The sequence below is a fragment of the Gouania willdenowi genome, chromosome 9 (genome assembly GCF_900634775.1).
Source record: "Gouania willdenowi chromosome 9, fGouWil2.1, whole genome shotgun sequence".
NCBI classification, from domain to species: domain Eukaryota; kingdom Metazoa; phylum Chordata; class Actinopteri; order Blenniiformes; family Gobiesocidae; genus Gouania; species Gouania willdenowi.
This window is the reverse complement of record NC_041052.1, coordinates 3,721,118-3,742,708: the sequence shown is the minus strand read 5'-3', so window position 1 is coordinate 3,742,708 and position 21,591 is coordinate 3,721,118. Positions and strand designations below refer to the sequence as shown.

General features: G+C 38.3%; 1 protein-coding gene across 1 annotated transcript in view; it reads right to left on the bottom strand.

Annotated features, from left to right (window-relative positions):
- The window catches only part of ptch1 (patched 1), a 73,602-nt gene that overhangs the window by 19,301 nt on the left and 32,710 nt on the right, over positions 1 to 21,591 (bottom strand). Inside the window, exons 9-16 of the mRNA XM_028458670.1 lie at positions 21,321 to 21,452; positions 20,026 to 20,181; positions 19,199 to 19,297; positions 17,592 to 17,717; positions 10,776 to 10,894; positions 9,416 to 10,043; positions 8,162 to 8,471; positions 5,482 to 5,624 (exon numbers count right to left, since the gene is read on the bottom strand). Coding sequence (XP_028314471.1) covers positions 5,482 to 5,624; positions 8,162 to 8,471; positions 9,416 to 10,043; positions 10,776 to 10,894; positions 17,592 to 17,717; positions 19,199 to 19,297; positions 20,026 to 20,181; positions 21,321 to 21,452 — 1,713 coding nt within the window. The remainder of the gene's footprint in view (positions 1 to 5,481; positions 5,625 to 8,161; positions 8,472 to 9,415; positions 10,044 to 10,775; positions 10,895 to 17,591; positions 17,718 to 19,198; positions 19,298 to 20,025; positions 20,182 to 21,320; positions 21,453 to 21,591) is intronic.

Genomic DNA, 21,591 nt, shown 5'->3' with positions numbered 1-21,591 from the left:
TGGAAGCTCCGAGCTAGGAGCTAGCCAACTTTTATCACAGCGGGGGCCAAACAAATGTGATCGTTTGATCTGAGGGCCACATTATTAACATTCATGTGACAAACCTGATGAAAATAGGAGTGTTTTTTTAGCGTATTTTTTTGCACGCTATTGTTATGATTTAGTGACTTTTTGGTGTAATTTTGTGTTATTTTGTGGTATTTTCATGTTATTTTACGTTATTTTGTGTGTATTTTTCTTTCACTTTGTGAATTTTGTTCTTGTCGTGTATTTTTTCTCTTATTGTGTTTTTGAAGTCATTTTGTGACATTTTCCAGACATTTCTTTTGTTTTTGTTATGAGATGTTTTGTGTATTTTCGTTGCAATTTTGTATTTTTTGAATCATTCTTGTGTATATCTGTGGTCATTATGTACATTTTGAGTTATTTCTGTGTATATTTGTTATTGTTTTGTGTATTTTTTAAGTAATTTTTGAGCATTTCGTTAAAGCTGATATCTGGAATATCTGAGAAATCTATTTTTATGTATCATTCTTTTGAAATGTGAAAAAATACCCAACTAGTCTTTTACTATGGTCTACTGTTGGTGGTCATTCATAGACATTAATGTATATAAGTCCCTCCTTTGTCCTATAGACCCCATACAAATGGAAACTATCGCCGAGGGCTCCTAGCCAATAGGCTTCGACTTCCTGTTTTTGAGACTGTCAATCAAAGTGAATGTGGAACTGTGCATGGAAACAAGGCCGTGTGTCACAACAGCAAACAGGTAAATATGATTTTGGCTCTTACCTGACCCATAGACCTATATCATGCAACCCGATGCGACCTTGTTATGTTCCGCAATGCGCGTGCAGAAGAGTAGAGGCGTGGCTTCTGGTAGATTGCGAGAGGCAGTGGGAGGAAGTGAGGCTGTTTAGGGCGGGACATCGAGACGTTTCTCAGAAACTCCAGATATCAGCTTTGAGTCCGCTGTGTTAAGTCACATTTTGTTTGTTTGATATTGTCCTCATTTTGTGTTAGTTCATGGTGTTATGTATTTTTCTCTCCTTTTGTGAATTTTTGTTTTTGTCTTGTGTATTTTTGTCATATTGTGTCTTTTCGGAATCATCATTGTGTATATCTGTTGAAAGTGTGATTTTAGAGTCATTTATGTGTTTAATTGGTGATGTTTTGTGTGTTTTTGCAGTCATTTTTGACCATTTTGTTAAGTTTGCTGGGTTGATTTAAAATTCTCACCAAAAAAACCTCCCGCCTTTGATGTTGAATTTTTTAAAGTGACCTCATTCTTCATGTACTTTCTTGTGTTTGACCCAAAAACTCTGACAAAGTGATTTCCCAACACATTTCTGGTGTTTTCACTCAAACTCAAAGTAGTAAAAACACTTCTATGTATCCGTCTATGGGACTCCACATCCCACAATGCAATGCACCAAACCTTTCCAACAATGTGTTTTTTTTTCCAGCAGCAAATTCACATTTTTCCATCTTTTCTCGGAGTAAAAAATCTTAGATCAATTGATCCGTGAGGCGTAAACTTTGTGTTTATCTGATGAAAACAATGATCGTCTCCAGCAGCTTTAAGAAAACGACTCGTCCAGCCTCCTTCTTCATGTTACGCTTTGAGATTTGGCAGCTGTGGTAATGTGTTCCACAACTGTAATACCACTTCATGGCTTTCATCACTGATACAATCTCAACACTAAGAGAAAGAAAAATTCCAAATCATTTTCTACATCAGTGAAAATATTCCTTTGTGACCAACACCCATGACAGAAGGCTCTGAGCAGACGCAGAGTCTGCTTGTTTCTTTAGCCCTCCCATGTGGCGGCAGACAAGCGCAGCCTAGCATTTCCACGTCCGGAGAGCTGAAAACCATTACTGCTGCTCACGGTTCTGCCATACTGCCTTCTAGGAACTATAAATCCCTCTTTCACACAGCCTGTGGAGGTCTGGGGCTTCAGGCCCCCAGAACGGACTGTCTTTTTTTGTGAAGGGAGGGGATGGGGAGAAAAATTGCTTCAGTTAGCGTAACAATAAAAAAAGGGGAAAAAAAGTTGGCTGGAGTCCCTGAACGCGTCTGTGTGCAGTTAACCTGGTTGTTAACACTGAAGGAAATGCCACCCGGCAAATGGAGTAGAGCTATAAAAATAACACAACATCTGTACAAATGTTGCTCACACTGGATTCTCCTGACCCCTAAAGGTACGCATAAAGCCTGGCACCACTAAACCTGTTCAGGCCACTGGAAGAAAAGAGCTGATGACGGCGGTTCCCAACCTTTTTCTGGTCGTGACCCCATTTTTATATCACAGACTTTTTGTTAGTTGTACTGTGTTACAAACACAGAGTAGCCAGTGCACAAAGCTACAATAAGTGCCCAGGTCTGATATTTTTATACTGCATTTTGTTTTGACTAGATCAGGAGTGTCCAACTCATGGCCCGGGGACCAAATCCGGCCATTTGGAGCATTCCAATTCGGCCCGCAGGAGAAAATAAAAAAGACAGAGAAAACATGAATCATTGTGTGAATGAAACTCAATAATATTTGCAGTTGCTCACAGTTTTCCCCGGTGCTTATATCTCATGATTGTAGTCATTTTTTATGTTAAACAGTTGAGACAACTCAAAATTTTTACAAAATACTTATTTATGACACAATATTTAGCTTTATTAAACATATATTGGTCACAAAATCTAGGAAATGTAAAATAAAGATTCTGTTGGGACTGATAGCAGTCAGTTATTGCTTGGATATTGTCAGTTTCTGACAAATTTTGTATTTTATGTATACATAGAAGTGTCAACTAGGACACAATAATGTTGAAATTACTCATTTTCCTGCATATAATCTGTGGCCCACTGGAGATCAAACTGCTCCATATTTGGCCCCTGAACTAAAATGAGTTTGACACCCCTGGACTAGATCTATATTTAAGAAAGTGAAAGTATAGAATGCAGTTGTTTAAGATTGGGTGTGGTGCTTTAATTTGAAAAGAAAAATATTTATTTAAGCTCTTTGAGCTTTCTGCCTCTTCCTGCACTCTAAATCTATTTCTGTGATATTATGTTTGTTTTTGTTTTTTTAATCGTGTGAAATAGATAAATAAAACTATATGAAAACATTTTAATTTAAAACATTTTTAAATAAAAATATATTCAAAATAAATATGGAAAAAGTATTTTTTTACATAAAATAAAAAAAATATATAGATAAAAAATAAATAATGATTTTTTTTAATTACCATAAAAAAATTTTACTTTGAAATTTTCATCAGTATATTTTTATTTTATTATTACTAGACATTTCAGGCGAGCCCGTTTTAATTCCAGGCGACGCCAAGGTTGAAAACCTCTGCGTTAGCGTGTCCCGTTCAGCACATCCTCCCTCTTGAATCGCTCCACTAAAGCTTCTTTTTTTTTTTATCCGTCCCATCGTGTCGTTTTCCAAAACCGCAGACGTGAAACAATCGGACCTCCGTGTGCACAGACATGTTAACAGGGATGGATCAAAAGCAGAACACCTCTGCACACACACACATCCACCGAGCCAGTGGCATATCAAAATAAAACATCTCGCTTTGCAATTTGCCAGGGCTGGAAAAAATCTGCTCCTTATTTCGAGGCACGAAAAAAACGAAAACAAAAAAAAAAGAAACAGCTACTGGGACACACATTCAAAACATACACATATATACACACACATGGAGCAGCCTCAAAGAAACCACGTGTTTCCAACTCCTCTCATTGAAGGAGGACACAGCAGTGGTGCAACACACAGAGAGAGAGGGGGGGGGAGAGAGGGCGAGCGAGTGAGCCGGATTCCACAGGATCTGGATTGAATTTAACAGCGGGATACGCAACAACTGTATGTCTTCAAGCTGTCACGGGAAGCCGAGGCAGCTCTGCTGGCGGCCCCCACGCCTCACGGCAACTACAATTCCCTCACAGGCACAGGAAGTGATGTCACAGGGCCCGCACACCAGGACTCACTGCTTTAGCTTCCCGTAAGCCAGAGAAAAGGGACGAATAATGAGTAGATTTCACAGCTAGTTTTATTCAATCAAATCTCGACTGACGCAGTTTTTAATGTAAACAACACAGACGTGGGACAGCTGGTAGTTTAAATCTAATCATCGCGTTTGATATGACGGATCTCTTTGTTGAAATAGACGTGGGTTGTTTTGAGGTTAATCGGCGCTAAGAATTCCTCAGTTTCTTATCACTTCTTTTTCCTTTTGGTGCCAAATAAAGCAGCAACATATTTAATGGAGAGGTTTCTTTTTTCCTTCAGAATCAGAATCAGAATCATACCTTTCTATTTTCTTGCTTTCTTTGTATTTAAATGTAGTTTAGCAAAAGCAAACAACAGGTAAACAAATAATCATACTCTGGCAAAACACAGCTTAACTTAAGCACTTTAACTGTACCTCTTATATTTATGCACTTTGTATTGTTGATTGACTGATTGTATTGTTGTATTTATGTACTTTACAGATGCAAATTAGCATTTTTGCTAACTCTGGCATATTTGGGGTATGTAATTGTTTTACATTTGTTGATCAATGTGCACTGTCAATTTCAAATGAACGAAAAAAATAACAATAATAACAAAATAAACAAAACAAAATCAATAACAATGTATTGAAAGGACAGGAAATACTCCTGAAACACACAAAACAACTACAAAAATTAACAAAAAATGACAACAGAAATACGTAAAATGACTCAAAAAACACACAAAAATACATCAGGTGGCATTCAAAGTCACTTTTTCAAGTAGGAGGTTGGAAAAGCACGAGTTCTGAGTTGTTTAGCATTAGATCATGCAAGATTTCTGTGTTGGAGGAAGATCGTCGTTGGGACAGAATGGTTCTGTGTCACATTTTCCCCGATGTCGAATTGTAATTGAGAATTCATTTGAATTTCCATGTGAATTACATGAATGTAATATTGTTCAATGGTACCAGTCCAAGCACTGTATCTCAATTTGTGGCCAAGTTATAGGGAAAAAGGTATATATATTATATACCTACCAATCTTTTTACTGGTATCTCGTACAGCTTCGGTCCAATTAAATAAAATACTGAACTTGAGATGAAATTTTCATAAATGTAAGCATCAAACTTGTACAATAAATATTTTTAGAGATATGGAAAGGTGGACTGCACATCCTTGACATTGTCCCCATGAAATGACATACAGTATGTGTCATTAGTGCTGCATTAATAGGCTAGGAGGAGTTCCAGGACAAAGGAGTTGCGGAAGAATAATAATAAGAACTCCTACGAGAACAATGTATTTGGCTATTTTTAACTGCCAAATACAATAAACAGTAATTTTAATATTTATCAATTACAAAAATGTATCATAACAGACCCTAGAACTGGTACCATCACAACAGTTCTATGCTTGATTTTTTATCTCCATGTGTGGGCTGTGTAACAGATAAAAAAATTGGTTTTAAAATGTGAACGTACCAGGTTAAAGTTGATGGGTTTGTCCCTGCGTCCCGTTTGTACCAACAGCTTGTAGGCCAGGACGCCGTCATCGGAGCCGTTTTTGTAGCTGTTGGGCGTGATGCGTCGCGCCTCCCAGTCTTTGTCAAATGCCTGCTGGAGACCTACAGGAAAACCACAACAGAACACGTTGTTTACATGTGGAAGGTTTAAAAAGGTTACATGCCCTGTTATCTTCGCTCACTCTCAGCCTATTAAAAAAACGCACAAGTTCACTGGGATAAAAAAAAACACGCGATTCAGAGCGCGACGCGTGTCTGCAACCTAAGCCTAACCCTTTAATAAGCCTGATTGGTTTAATATGATAAGTCGGCTCTATTCTTAGCCACAAAACACAACCTTTGAAAGCATGTAATCTGCAGCTTTTTTAATTCAAAGGCATCATTAGATATTATATTAGTAACATGTGGCGTCTCCATACTGCTCTTTAATCCATATGTGAATCACTGGCCCCGCCTCCCTCGGCTCTCCCCCAAGGCCCATGCTGTGGTCCGTCTGTGGGAGATGTTGTTTTGGGTCTCGTTCTTTGGCCTGTCTGGCTCCAATTTGTCCCACCATTGCAGAGTGCAATATCAGACAGTTCTCTCTCTCTCTCTAACACACACACACACTCACTCTCTCTCTCTCTCTCTCTCTCTCTGTGTGGTTCCCAGCCGCCTCACACACACACACACAAATCTGCTCAATGTGTTTTTATCAACGATTTGTTGGATTAGAAGGATGCGGTGCAGCTCTACGTCAGTATAACTTTACAATTTTCAGCTGCCATTAGACCTTAGCATGCTACGCTAAATCAAATGCTAGCACAGCTAATTAATCGATTCTGCATAGGGTTGGAAAACGTGGTCCGTCCCACTTAACTGAGCTACCGTCAATCCCTGTTCTTCTGAATTCAGGCCTAACATTATGTTTCCTGCTGATTTACGTCAAAACAGAAGAAGAAAACAATGATCTCCCAAAAGTTTCATGAGGAAGTCATTTGTTATGATTGATTAAATCCTGTAAAACAGGGGTTCTCAACAAAGACACTAGGAAGGGGTCGCCAGAGGCCTTCAAGACATTAAGAATATTTTTTAACAATTTGAGGCCATTTTTGCTTATTTTTACCTTTTTTCACCAAACTTGCTATATTTTCATCACTTTTTCTTGCCATATTTTTGCTCCTTTTAATGCATTTTTGCTTCATAACTCTCATTTCTGCCACTTCTGCATCAAATGTCAATGCCTTTCTACACATTTGTTCCACTTTCAAGACATTTTCAGCACTTATAAACCCTTTCCACCAATTTTCCCACCTAATACTGCATATGTTGACCCATTATTGTCACTTTTGTGCACAAAAAGACAAGACAAAACATCAACAAAATGACTCCGCAAACCACAGTACTACAAACAAACAAAAAGATATACACAAAAAAAAAAAAAAAAAAAAAAATGCAAAATGGCAACACAAATACACAATATGACTCCAAAAGAGGTACACAATGCACAAAAGGGTGTCAAAAATGCACATAATAAACAAACATACACAGAATGACTGAAAAACATATACAATTACAAAAAATGAGAAGAAAAGTGCACAAAAAGACAATAAACACCATATAAAGACTACGCAAACCCACAGTACTACAACCAAAAAGAAACAACAGAAACACACAAAAAAACACGAAATAACACAAATAGACATTATGACTCCAAAAATGGTACAATTTACAGGGAAAAATACACAAAAGGACAGCAGAAATGCACATATTAAACAAACATACACAGAATGACAGAAAAACACAGAAAATTACTCAAAAATACCTGTTAATGCTCAGATTGGTCATTAATCTGAATGCTGACGCTCTGATAAAAGTTGTCGAATGTCTACCTCTGCTTTAAAGTGTGAATGGTCATGGTGCCATGGAACAATATGATAAAACAACAGCAGGAATACACTAAAAAATACTAAAAAAAATAAAAGAATACAGTAAAAGACAAGAAAAATACAGAAAAAACTCCAGAAACACAAAACTACTGCAAAATTTTAGAAAATGAAAACACAAAATGACTCAAAAACCATGCAAAGTAACAGCCAATGACAACAGAAGTACACAAAAAGACAAGAAAAACACCAAAAAATGACTGCGCAAATGCACAGCACTACAAACAAACAAAAAAAGTTTAAAAAAAACACACAAAAAGACTGCAAAATGAAAATGCCAATATACAATATGACTCCAAAGGAGATACATTTTTCAGGAAAAATGCACAAAAGGACAACAGGAATGCAATAAACAACAAAACAAAAATACATGGAATGACAGAGAAACACAAAATGAGATAAAAACCCACTCCTGTTTACATGGAGACGGAGAGGGAAGCGTTTTCAAAAACTTCCACTCTGGAGCCCGCTTTTAAAAAGTTCCATCTTCAAGCACCAAAACGCTGTTGCCGTGTAAATGGACTGCCAAAACGCAACAAAACGTTTGCGTTTTCACTAGAAAACATTCTCGTTTAAACAGGACCTTAAAGTGTGAATGATCAGATAACTTGGTAAATGTTTGCGTGCTCAGACTAATTTTCTTTTGTTTAAAATTTGAAATAAACTAGCACATTTTACAAATACTGGACAGTAACAGTTAGCTCATATTCTTACCTTGGAGCCAGTCCCTGAAGTAATGAAGCCACATGAGCGGCAGCTGTCCGTTGTCCTCCTTGAGCACGTAGCGCACCGTGTGGAACCTGCGGTGGAGCTGGTGCAGCAGCGGCTGCTTGTGGGCGTAGTCGGCCCGCTGCGTCACCACGTACATGTTGTAGAAGGAGAAGAACTTGAACTGGGCACCGATGAAGTCGTACTCGCTGGTTTCCCTGGGGACGATGTCCGTCAGCTCCAGACCATCCCTCACCTGGGTGGTCCCGTATAAACTGACTCCCAGCAAGCAGAGGAACAGCACAATCACAACCATCTGGAATAAGAAACACAATATGGGTGAGTTTCTCAAATAGTACTGATCACTTTCTTTAGTTTGCATAGGGATGATTTAATATTATCTTTATCACAGGTGGAATATAAGAAATTATTTTTATTTATATTTTTAAAAATGAGGATGGAAACATCTGTCAAAAGGTTTTAGATGCAATATTTAACACAAATTTAAAAGAATAAATAAATAAATACTTTAATTGTTTGGATTCAGTTTTGTTTTAGTTTTGTCCATTCTGGAGATGGGCCATAAAAATGGGATTTTATTTGAGGTAAGGGTCACATGATCAACATTCATGTCAGCATTAGAATAAAGAACAATATGAGCATTATTATTTTATCATTGTTGCATATTTTTGGTGTTTTTTGTTTGTTTTCGCTGTCATTTGATTGGTTTTTGGTGTCATTTTGTGTATTTGAAATGGGTTTTATCTTTTTTTTTTTTAAATTAATCCTCATTATGTGTTTTGATCTTCATTTATGTGTTTATGGTGTATTTATTGTTGTGGCTATGTCAAAAAAAGAAAAAAGAAGAATATATGTCACTGCTTCATGACAATAATGTCATTTTGTGCATTTATTTAAAGAGCCACACAAAAATTAGACCGAGAGCCACAAGTTCCCCTTATTTGGCCCATTCCAAGACTTTGATATACCATACTATATGTGTTGTACCTCGTTCCTCTCCTTCAGGGAACAGAAGTTATAAACATAACATTTCGTTACTCCTAAATAAAGGTTTAGTATCTTAATTGGGTGAGTATCAATTTTTCTGCCTCACATACTGCATACTCTTTTTGTGATTCAGCATCTCAGGAATATTACCCTGGAAGATAAACTCTGGTAGATAATCCTTCCATTTAAATGTTTTCTGACCTCTTTAGCAGTTTTATCAGATTTTTTTTAAATAATAGTGCTTTAACTCACCTTGGTAGTGGGCTGCAGCAGAAACGGAGCATAGTGCTTCTCTGCAAAAGAGGCCAGAGTCCAACGAGAGCACGAAGGCTCCAGGCACCTCAGGCCCAGCGACGCTTCCCCGATTTGGGACAACAGGTCCCGCGTGGAGCTGTTATTCTCTGCAACATGGCTGCTGGATGACGCTGCGTCCGCGTGAGGAGCCGAACAGGCCGGCGAGGTCGGGGCAGGATGAAAATGAGAGAAATGAACAGAACCTTGGGATCCGCCGTTATCATTCTGGCTGTTGTTGTTGCTGCTGCTGTTGCTGTAATAGTCAGTGGGGTGGTTGCTCCTGGGCGGAGCCTGGTTGACGGGCTGCACACAGATCTGTGAGCTGGGCTCAGCGGTGGTGTAGAACGCCTGTGTCCGGGGGTCGTACTCAGTTCTGAGCTGCACCGTGGACTGCATGGTGATCTGGGTCTGCTGCGGGGCGAAGCCGTGGCTGCTGTAGGAGGGAGGGGGACTGCTGTAGCCTGGTGGAGGGGTGTGGTACGATGGCGGAGGGGTGAGGTATGACGGTGGGGGACTGTATTGACTCCCGTCCGTCCCGTCCAGGTACGCCTGAGGCTCGATGTGGATGACGCGGTTAGCACACGGGCTGCAGAAAAAGAAGAAAAACACAAGAGTTGGATCAATGAAAAAATGAAAACAAAAAACAACAACTAATGAGGAAACGTCTGCGACAAAAGCATGAGATACGTTTCAGTTAAGACTCTGAGTAGACGACAACATGAAACCCAGAACTCAGACCCAACAATGGAATCTAGTCGAGAGTTTACACATATCTGTACAACCAGAAGCCAAGAAGCATGCCCGGGCTGGCACAGCAGACTGGGTGAAATGTAATAGGAGGAAAAGACATGAAATGACCAAAATAGACAGAAAGCAAGAGAGAAAGAAAGAAGAAGACTTGAGCAACACTTGTGCTCAAGAAAGAAAGAAAGAAAGGAAAAACTTGAGCGGTAATTATGCATGGGTGAAAACGGCAAAAAGAAAGAAAGAAAGAAATACAAAAAAAAAAGAAAAAAGAAAGAAAGAAAAGACTTGAGCAGTAATTATACTCAAGAATAAAGAAAGAAGGAAGGAAGGAAAGAAAGAAAGATGGACAAAAAGAAAGACACAAAGGAAAAAGAAAGAAAGAATAAAGACAAGACTTTGGCAGTAATTATGCTCAAGAAAGAAAGAAAGAAAGAAAGAAGAGTGGAGCAGTAATTATGGTTAGGTGATAACTTCATCGTCTGATCAGAGATCTAAGAGCAACCTAAAATGAAAAGGTCTTTGAACGTGTGTGTGTGTGTGTGTGTATGTGTGTGTGTTGTGCGCACAACACCTGTAGAAGCAGCAGAAAATGTCAAAGCGTCTGTCTTCTCGTCGGTACAGGTCCATGCTGAGGATGGCGGGGAAAATGAGCAGCACCATGGCGAAGTTAAACACCACCACAACCGCAGCCTGGAAGAAACACAAACAGGAAAAAATACTTTGATCAAAGGAAAAAAGGGTTTAAAAGTTGAGATTATGTGTCTTCTTTTATAAAAGGTGACACGACGAGATAGTGTGGTGGTTGACGGTTCATTTTTCAATGAATCTATGACGACCACATTTATTTATTCATCTGAATAATAACCACTGTTATCCAGGAAGTTTATTATGAATCGCACCATAGTTTATAGTCTTAAATATGTAAATCCTTGTTTTAATCAGAAATAAAATGGATTAAAGTGACCAAAAATGGTGGAAAATATGGTGAAACTAGACAGAAAAGAAAAGAATGGGAATGACACATTGTGAATGTGATTAAATTGGCAAAAAATAAGCATGAAATATGGTGAAAATGGCAATAATGGGTCAACATATGTGGGAAAGTGGTGGAAAGGGTTTGAAGGTGAAAAAAATGTGCAGAAAGGGATTGAAATGTAATAGAGAAGTAGCGGAATGAAGTAATGTAGCAAAAATGAATTAAAAGGAGCAAAAATATGGCAAGAAAATGTGATAAAAATGGTTTTAAATATGGTGAGTTTGGTGTGGTTGCAGAAAAATGGTAAAAATTTGCAAAAATTGGCTCAGATGGTTCAAAAAAATATTCTTAGTTTTTTGGCATCTGGTGAACCCTTCCCAGTGTGTTGCAACCCCAAATGAGGTCCTGACCCCAAGGTTGAGGACCCCTGGTCTACAAGACTACATCCCACAAATGCTATATAAATAAAGCTGAAATGAATTAAATCCAATGCACCAAACTTTTCCAACAATGTCAATAAGAGAGTGTTTACAGTGGAGATCAAAACAGACTTTCAAGTGACAATTTCACATCTTGGATTTATTGATCAAAGAGGCCTACACTATGCCTTTATCATCTCCAAGCAGATTTGATTTATTTGCACCCTTAAACCAAACTAATTGATAATGACTTTGATCTTGTTCTTCAGGAACAAGATCAAAGTCACCTGTTCTTATCATTTCGGGAAAACTTCCAAAGAGTAGAAATCCATACAATATAATAAAGCAGACTAAATAAGTTTGAGTTCTTTTTTCCGCAGTTTAAAAACTCGAGAAGTGCAAAGATGAAAAAATTAAAAAACTAAAAACTCAGGCATCTGCGTATATGTAATAGAAGCCAGAACAATGTTGTGGTTACGTGATTGAAGGTGGTTGTGTTGGAGTGCAGGGTGGGGGTTGGGGTTAGGTTGGGGCCCTGCCCAGAGCGCAATCTGGATGTTGCATAGCTGCCAGACCACTACACACACACACACACACACACTACACACGCACTCGCACACATACACACATTTCCAAACCTGTGTATGAGTGTGCCAGACCACCCAAGAAGCTAGAGGCCCACAGGGCCCAAAGTGATGAGCAGACGGCTGCAGCTGAACAGATAACACACACAGACACACACACACACACACACGCAGCTTATACACTCTCACTCAAAAATGCACTAAAAACACACATCTACTGCCAGCAGGAAGAAAAAACGTACAGCCAGCTTTTCAAAACCCCACCTTAACACCAACACACACACACACACGCACGCACACGCACACGCACACACACACACCTTCTTCCTCCCTCATTCCTCAGCAAACAACTCAGAAAAAAGGGCCAAGGAAACGGACACAAGCAAACTTTTTGATATGAACAATATGTTAGGGGTTCATTTTTTCAGACAAACGTTTTTCAGGAAATGTGCTTTGATCTTCTGACATGTTTCGACTGTCAACTGCCAGTCTTTTTCAGAGGCGTCTGCTGGAAACTCTAAAATATTATTCAAAAAGAACTTGCTGGAATTATAATGTGGAAGTCAAGGAAACAAGAAAGCGATAAACAGATGCCTTTGAAGAAGACTGGCAGTTAACAGTTGAAAAATGTCAAGAGATCAAAGTCAATTTGCTGAAAAATGTTTGTCTGAATAAATGGAATCTTAAAGCTGATATCCGGAGTTTCTGAAAAATCTATTATGATTCCTTTAAAATGCAAAAAAAATCCCAACAAGTCTTTTACTATGATCTACTGCCGGTGGTCATTCATATACATTAATGTAAATAAGTCCCTCCTTTGTCCTATACAGTACACCGCTATACAAATGAAAACGATCGCCAAGTGCGCCCAGCCAATAGGCTTCGACTTCCTGTTTTTGAGACTGTTAATCAAAGTGAATGTGGAACTGTGCATGGAAACAAGGCAGCGCATCACAACAGTTAACAGGTAAATATGATTTTGGCTCTTACCTGACCCATAGACCTATATCAATGTGACCCAATGCGACCTTGTTATGTTCCGCGATGCGCGTGCAGAAAAGTAGAGGCGTGGCTTCTGGTATATTGGGAGAGGCAGTTGGAGGAAGTGAGGCTGTTTAGGGCGGGACATCGAGACGTTTCTCAGAAACTCCGGATATCAGCTTTAACATATTATTTAAAAAGGACACATCAAAGCGATCAGCAGACGCATCTGAAGAAGACTCGCAGTTGACAGTGGAAACATGTCAGGAGATCAAAGCAAATTTCCTGAAAAACTGGAATAATTCTTGATATAGAGCACAATAACTAACTGTCAGTAACATCCAGACAGATGACGCACAGACACACAGTGACCACTGTCTGACCCCGATGTGAACACATTTATCGTCACATCACTGCTTTTGAATACCGTTTTCAATTTGCACAAATGGAAGGAAACTAATGAAATCCCAACAAAGGAAAGATGGAGAGATAAACCATGGGAAGAGTTTGATGCTGCACTTGTTGGCAGTGAAACACGTCTGATTGTATCAATGGCTGTGTTGTAAATGTCACACCAAAGTACTACTCATTCTAACTCAGATGTCAAAATGAGTATGTAGTGCATTCACATTAGATAGTATGAAAAGATTGAGTACGCGAGAAATACCTGGATGTATACTATATAGGAAATTTTTTTAAGTATGCATGGTGGGAACACTAGTCATACTCCACCGCCCCATGATGCATTGCGAGCAGAGTATAAAATCGTCCTGTGACCCGCTTCAAGCTAAAAGTCAAACATCACCTTTTCAAAATAAAAGCATCTCTACTCATCTTCCATAAGTTTTTTTGAATTTTTTTGTAAATAGGGCTCTTATCTCGAAGTTAACCAGAAGTTTTGTCAGTAGCACAATGGAGGGTCTCCGAGAATCTACAAATTATCGGCATGAAATGTGTTAACGTGAGTTTTATGGATCAAATGAGCACATGTTGATATTCTACTTGGTCACTTTCTCACTTCAAATGTTTTCAGTACTTTCAAAGTAAAGGTGGAGAATCAACAGAGATATTTAGCCTCAGTGTGCTTCAGGTTTTTGTTGTTGTAGGTTCCAAATGCATCTTTGGAAACTTAAAAGTATACTTCAATGGGTATTCATTCTAATCATACTTATAGTATATAGTAGACAGTATATACTCAGAGTGTGACATTTCAAACACAGCCAATGATGGGAGGTAAAGAGAGGGGCCACTGGCTCCAGAGCGGACATGATTTCCACAATGACAGATGAGTACGGACAAGATTTTATAATCTGAGCGCTTTCACTTCAATCCGTCACAAAACCACAAGTGTAAACTATGCATGGCATGTGTGTGAGTGTGTGTGTGTGTTAGGGAGAGCCATGCGTATCTCTGGAAGCATGTACGTATGTGAGCGTGTGAGTAAAAGCTGGGCTCTGAGGATTAGACCCATGGGGTAAATGGATCATGTTTGAAAGACTGGCTGTACTAAAGTCGTCCATCCACACATGCTAATATCGTACGATGTGCAGAGACATCTTTCTGCACTCCCTCTGTGTGTGTGTGTGTGTGTGTGTGTGTGTGTGTGCTTACTACTTTCCACAAATTGTGTCTTATGCACTTGTTTTTTCAGTCAATGATGATTTTTGCAGTCTCACCTCTGACAGATAATACATCATGTAATAATATACGTTTGTTGTTAAAACTGTTCTTTGCATATCAGTGTTTCTGAAATTAAGGGCACTTTAGAAACGGCTGAAAACAATCAGATATGATCAGATGAAGACATTGTGTAGGCCTCACACAGTGCATCAATAAATTGAAGATCATTCACTCTTTTTGTCATCTTTGCACTTCTTCTGTTTCTAAACTGTGGAAAAAGACACAACTTAATCTGTCTGCTTTATTTTATTGTATATGAAATGGTGTTAAAGGATTTTTGCCCTTTAGAAGTGTTTCTAATATAACAGGAACAGGTGACTTTGATCTCGTTTCTGAAGAACAGGATCAAAGTCATTTGCAATTAGTTTGATTTAAGAGTGCAAATAAATCAAAGCTGCTAGGAGATGACCTCAGTGATCAATAAATCCAAGATGAAAAAGTTTGTTTTGGTGCATTGGATTGTGGGATGTGGAGTCTTGTAGACCAGAGGTAGGCAACTCCAGTCCTCAAGGGTCGGATTCCTGAGACTTTTAGATGTGTCCCTGCTCCAACACACCTGAATCAAATGAACGGCTTGTTACCATGCTTCTGAAGAGCTTGATGACAACACATTGGTTTCAACTAGGTGTGTTGGAACAAGGACACATCTAAAAATCTGAGGAATCCGGCCCTCGAGGACTGGAGTTGCCTACTCCTGCTGTAGACGGATCCACACAAGTGTTTCTACTTCATTCTTAATGTGATTTCATGTGTTTGCCCCAAAAAACTCTGACAAACAGATTTCCCAACACATTTCTGGTGTTTTCACTGAAAGTCGCGGCCAAACAATGATCGATGTTTGTGTTGGGTTTACATGGGGAGATCTGAATCTGGTTTTGTTTTTATCAGTTGACAAATAAACTAGTCACAGTCTAATTGTAAAAAAATATAGTCGACGAAAACAATGCAGGAACATATCCCACAATGCAATGCGTAAGACTTTTCAACAATCTCAATAATCGAGTTTTCAAAACAAACTTTCTAGGTGTAATTTCAAACTTTTACATATTTTAAAAGCAAATGATCTTTGATTTATTGATCTATGAGGCCTGCCCTACACAATGTCTTTATCTGATTTTAGTCCCAACAGTAACCACGTAAGATCAATAGATACAATATGTCTAAACACATTCTTATTCATGTCGTTTTGATACATTTTATTTGTATCATTTTAGTTATTTTCCATCAACAGTTAAAATACATTTTATATATTTTTCCATCCTAAATGCACTACGAAATGTGAAAAAGTTATTTTAAAGCCAATAAATTATGATATGAAACAGTAGCAATCAGAACAGCTCAGTTAAAATTAGTTAATTATAATTGAATCTTAGCTTCTGCTGGAGTAAAAACCTTAGAGAGTTAATATGTTATTAAATGTTGTGTTTTTTAAATGTGTCTTTTTAAAAGAGATTTTTTTTTTCTTTAAATGTTTAGTCGAGTCATAAGACGTTATGTCATATTTTCTGTCTGTTTTTTTTTCTTCTTCTTTATTTACTCACTCTTACGAAGCCCTGATGCACAGCATGTCTCACTTTCTATTCGATGAATTGAAAACTCTGTAAATATTTGAAGCCTTTTGTCAGACCTTGTTTTCCATTCTCGTTTGAACGGTTTTGGTGACATCTGTAATCACCGACAGATGTTATAGCGGAGTCAGCGCTCCCCTTTGGATTACCCCACCCAACCTTTGCAAAGGCCTGCACACACACGCACGCACGCACACACACACCCGAGCGATTGCTTTTCAAACCTCCCACATGGACACCATAGGGCTGTACGACCATTCAAACATGCACGAGTGTGAGGAAACACACAGATTTGGTTACAGGGACCTTAATGTGGACGGACGTTCAGCCAATCAATGAACAAGAGCAAACACACACACACACACACACGCACACACACACATTTTATACTAGATATAAGTGGTATACATGCATTCCTATGTGTGTGTTTGTATAGAATAGAATTTTAATTAAACAGTTCCAATAAAGTGAATGAAACTGTTGTACAAAGAGTAGTCTCTCATTAAGCTTTTATATAGAACTATATATATATTAATACATGCACTAAAATGTAAATAGTGAAGCTGCTAAAACTACATCATATTCATACAACACAACACACATACGATAATCATCACAACCGACCTGTAAACGACAAACATAGTAAACCTTAGGCTACAATGAGTAATTTTAACATTATTGTGCCATAGTTTACACATCTACGTATACATAAAATACAAAATATGTAAGAAACCGACAATATCCAAGCAATAAGTGACAGATATCAGCCCCAATAGGATCTTTACTTTAAATTTCATAGATTTTATGACCAATTTCTATTTAACTGAGGGAAATATTATGTATCAATTTGAAGTTTTTTCAACTGTTTACCATTAAAAATGACAACAATCACGAGATATAAGCACCGGGAAAACTGTGAGCACCTGCAAATATTGCTGAGTTTTATTTACACAATGATTCTTGTTTTCGCTGTCATTTTTATTTTCTCCTGCGGGCCGAATTGAATGTTCCAAAGGGCCAGATTTAGCCCCTGGGCCTTGAGTTTGACACATGATGTAGACTATACTACAAAAGATTATTTACATTTACTTTCTCCTCTTTTTTTATAATGTATTTGTATTGTGTTATATGCAGTAGTATCGAGATGTCTGGAACAAATTCAAAAACAGAATGCTCTACCTGTAGAGAAAAGGCTCTGAGTGCAGGGATGGGGATGAGGGCGGCCATGAAGAACGCTGTGACGTTGCTGATGGAGGTGAGGGCCACGCTGCCCCCGGTCCTCTTCAGACACTCCCCAGTGCGGTCCTAACACACACACACACACACACACACACACACACACAGAAATAAGCAGATGTAATGAAGCTCTTCATAAGGAAATACCCTCAGGCTAACGTATGATACTTGAGATTATGCACAATTATAAGAACAGCGATATGACTGACAGTGATTGCGATGTTTCTTGAAGCCCTGAAGTGCTTGGGTAATCCTCCTGGACCAGCAGACATGTGTTTGAAATGTGGAGCAACAAGTTAACGAAAAGAAAAGAATAACGCACCAGCACTGCTGCTGCTGAAGGTTATTTATAATGTTTCTCATATCATAATAAATACAGAGATCAAGAGCAGACACCCCTTCGAGGGTCGGCGGCATCCGTGTGAAGATATGAGGACGTGTAGGACCACACAGGATTTGTGTGTGTGTGTGTAGCATGAGAATATCAGGTTCAGCACTGTTTAGTTTTCATCTTAGCCACACAAAGAAAGCTCGGGGAAGAGGGAGGCATTGAGACGAGGGCTGGAAGAGAAGGGAAGGGAAGCAGGAGAAAATACAAACAAGTAAACACACGTCCATCTATTTCCCGCTCTGCCAAACTGACTGGGCTTCAAAAACACACACACAAACACACAGAGAGAGAGAGATGGAAAAATGTAGGGACTTTATTTGTTTACACTTTGGAAAAGTTTATTTTCTACTCAGATATGGCGTGTTTATGATTTTGCGCTGGTGGAAAAACTCAGAAATCAACGTGAGCGTCTTTTGTACTGTTCAACCACAGTCATCATTCTTTGACCTTTTTTAAGGCCGAGTGATTTAATTCCAAAAATAATGCACATATTGACTCACATACCACACAAAAAGAGAGAAAATACACAAAATGACTCCAAAAATGCACAAATTGACTCAATAAACACACAAAATGAGAAATAATATACAAATTGACTCTAAAACACACAAAACAACCAAGAAAAGTTCGCATATTGACTCAATAACACACAAAATGATTCCAGAAATACACGAAATGACTTAATGGCACACAAAAACACCGAAAATGGGAGAAAGTACACACGTCTCCAAAAACACACAAAACAACAAAAAGAAAAAACCACATATTGCCTCAAATAACACAAGAAAACACAAAAAATTAGAGAAAATATCCAAATGACAACAAAAATACACAAAACAACAACAAAAACAGACTAAACCCTCTTTTGCTTATTACTCTAAATGCTGAGATGATAATCTGATATTGTGACCCTTGGATCAGAATATCACCTTTTTATGCCCTCCGCTGTGATCAATGTTTACCATCCTTGCAGTAGCATATCAGAGCAAATCTGTGGCTATCCAAGTATATTTCTTAATATTCAAATCAATCTATAAACTATTATTGAACAATAATTGCATTCTTTTTTGTTCCTGTTGATAGTTCTCATTTATCTCTGTTTCATTTCTCTGTGGACGTTGACGTTGTGTGGATTGGGCGTGGCTGTGTTTTGTCTCACCTCGAACGGGATCCTTTTGTTCTGTCCCGTCTCACTGAAAGCATGAGCTAGAAGGAAGACGTCATCAACACCCACTCCCAGAGCCAGAAAGGGGAGAACCTGTAAAACAAAAACATCTTTTTCACTATAAATCCCTACAGGTTTCTGAGGTTTCGTGGCAAACAATGAAGCAGAGAAGAAGAGCTCATCAGAAGAGACATCTTTAACTTTTACTGATTATTTAGTGCAACCAAAAGCAGCACGAGTTGTTATTTTGACTGAAAAACCTGCTAAATGATCTAAAAAACTGCTAAATGATCTAAAAATCAAAGAAAACAATGGGATGTTTACAGGCAGTGGGGCCCTGTCATCAATCCATCAATCACGTGATTTCAAGATGAAGGAACACAGGCTCTAAAACTGTAAATTAGTGCCATTTTTTAAAAAAGTTAATAAAACAAATGCATTTTATTAGGCACAGATCATATAATAAGTATGTTTCAAAGATATTAGGTGACATTGGTTAAAACAGTGGAGGACCCCCTTAAGTATACAGCACTTTAAAAAAAATAAAACAGTTAATCTATCTTCAGGAATAGGAAAAATCTTTAAATCCTAAAACAGTTTTAAAACATGTTACCCATCGAAAACAAAAAGAAAAACAAAACAAAACATGAATATTTTTTAATATGTGGGCTCACAAATCTTTTTTGGATTGTTAAACGAGTGTGTGTGTGTGTGTGTGCATGCGTGTGTGTTACCTGTACGTGATGGTTAGCTGTGTGTGTGCGTTACCTGTGCGTGATGGTTAGCTGTGTGTGTGTGTGTTACCTGTGTGTGTTTGTTACCTGCGTGGTGGCAGCGTTGAAGGAGATGCCGAGGAGGGAGCAGAGGCCCAGACCAGCGGCCACTGACAGCGTCACCAGCAGGACTCCGGCCAGCCCAACAGCCCCTTGAGATTTGGCACAGTCCCACCGCAGCATGGTCAGACATGCATACGCCAACTGAGCCAGAACACAGGAGAAAAAACCATCAAGACTTACTCAAAGACACCTTGTCTGGATTTTACTGGAAGTCTACAGGCCCCGTTTGCACCATGGAGGGAGGGCACAACAGTTAAAGTCACAAAGTGTCTCCTTCATGAGATGGGAAACTTTCATCACAGCGGGGGTAAGATTAACTGATCCACATGATCAACATTCATATTAGCATTTAGATTAATGACCAGAGCATTAACACAGGAGAAAACAAAGAGTTTCTGTGGTGATTTTGTGTTTTTTTCCTCTTTCATTTGTGTATTTTCTTGTTAAGTTTTGTGTGTCATTTTGATATTTTTGCTATCATTTTCCAATTTTTTTGTAATGTATGTTTTTTGGTGTCATTTTGCATGTTTTTGTTGCCGTTTCATGTATGTTTTGTAGTCATTTTTGATTTTTTGTTGTCATTTTGTGTATTTCTCTGTAATGTGTGTTTTTTGGAGTAATTCTGCATGTTATTAGAGTTATTTTGTGTATCGGTTTGTGTGGTTATTTTGCCATTTAGTTATGTTTTTGGGGTCATTTTGGTGTTTTTGTTGTCAATTTGTGTATTTTTCTTCAATGTATGTTTTTTGGTGTTATTTTGAGTGTTTCTTTTGTAGTTTTGTTGTGTTATAGGAGTTATTTTGTGTGTTTTTGATGCAATTCAGAATGTGTTTTTTGAGTCGTTTGGGTGTTTTTGTCGTTAATTTAAGTATTTTTCTAGAATGTACATTTTTTGGAGTAACTTTGTGGTTTTATTTTGGTATTTGTCTGTGATTTTGTGTATTTCTCTGTAATGTATGTTTTTTTGGATGCATGTTATTGCGGCAATTTTGTGTGCTATTGTTGCCAATGTGTATCTTTTTTGCGTCATTTTTTTGTCATTCTGTGGGTTTTTGTTGCCATTTAGTATTTGTTTTTCTCTGATTTTTGTGTGTTTATGTTGTCATTGTGCGTATTTCTGTCATGTACGCCAGCTGTCCATGTCTGATCTAAAGGAACCACAGCTGCTCATTACTTCTTGGTTTCATACAATTTTCCAAATGTCAAAATACTGTCCAAAAAAATAAATCTTAAATTTCATCAAGCTTTGAACTTTTTCTTTTTTCTTTCTTTGTTCTTACCATCAGTAAGTATCCACTGGCCACGCGGATAACGCTGATGTCAGAAAAAGACTTGAGAATATCTTCCAGAGTGGTGGTGGTAAAAGACAAGACTTTCTGGGATGAATTTGCTGCCACACTGTGCAGAACCACCTACAGACACAAATGGGCCAAAGAGAGAATCAGAAATGGGTTAAACAACAGCAATAAAAACCAGTAGTAAAAACAATGCTAACTTGTGCTCACAGTGTGTGATAATCCTGTGATGATCTAAGGTGGAAGCCATCCACAC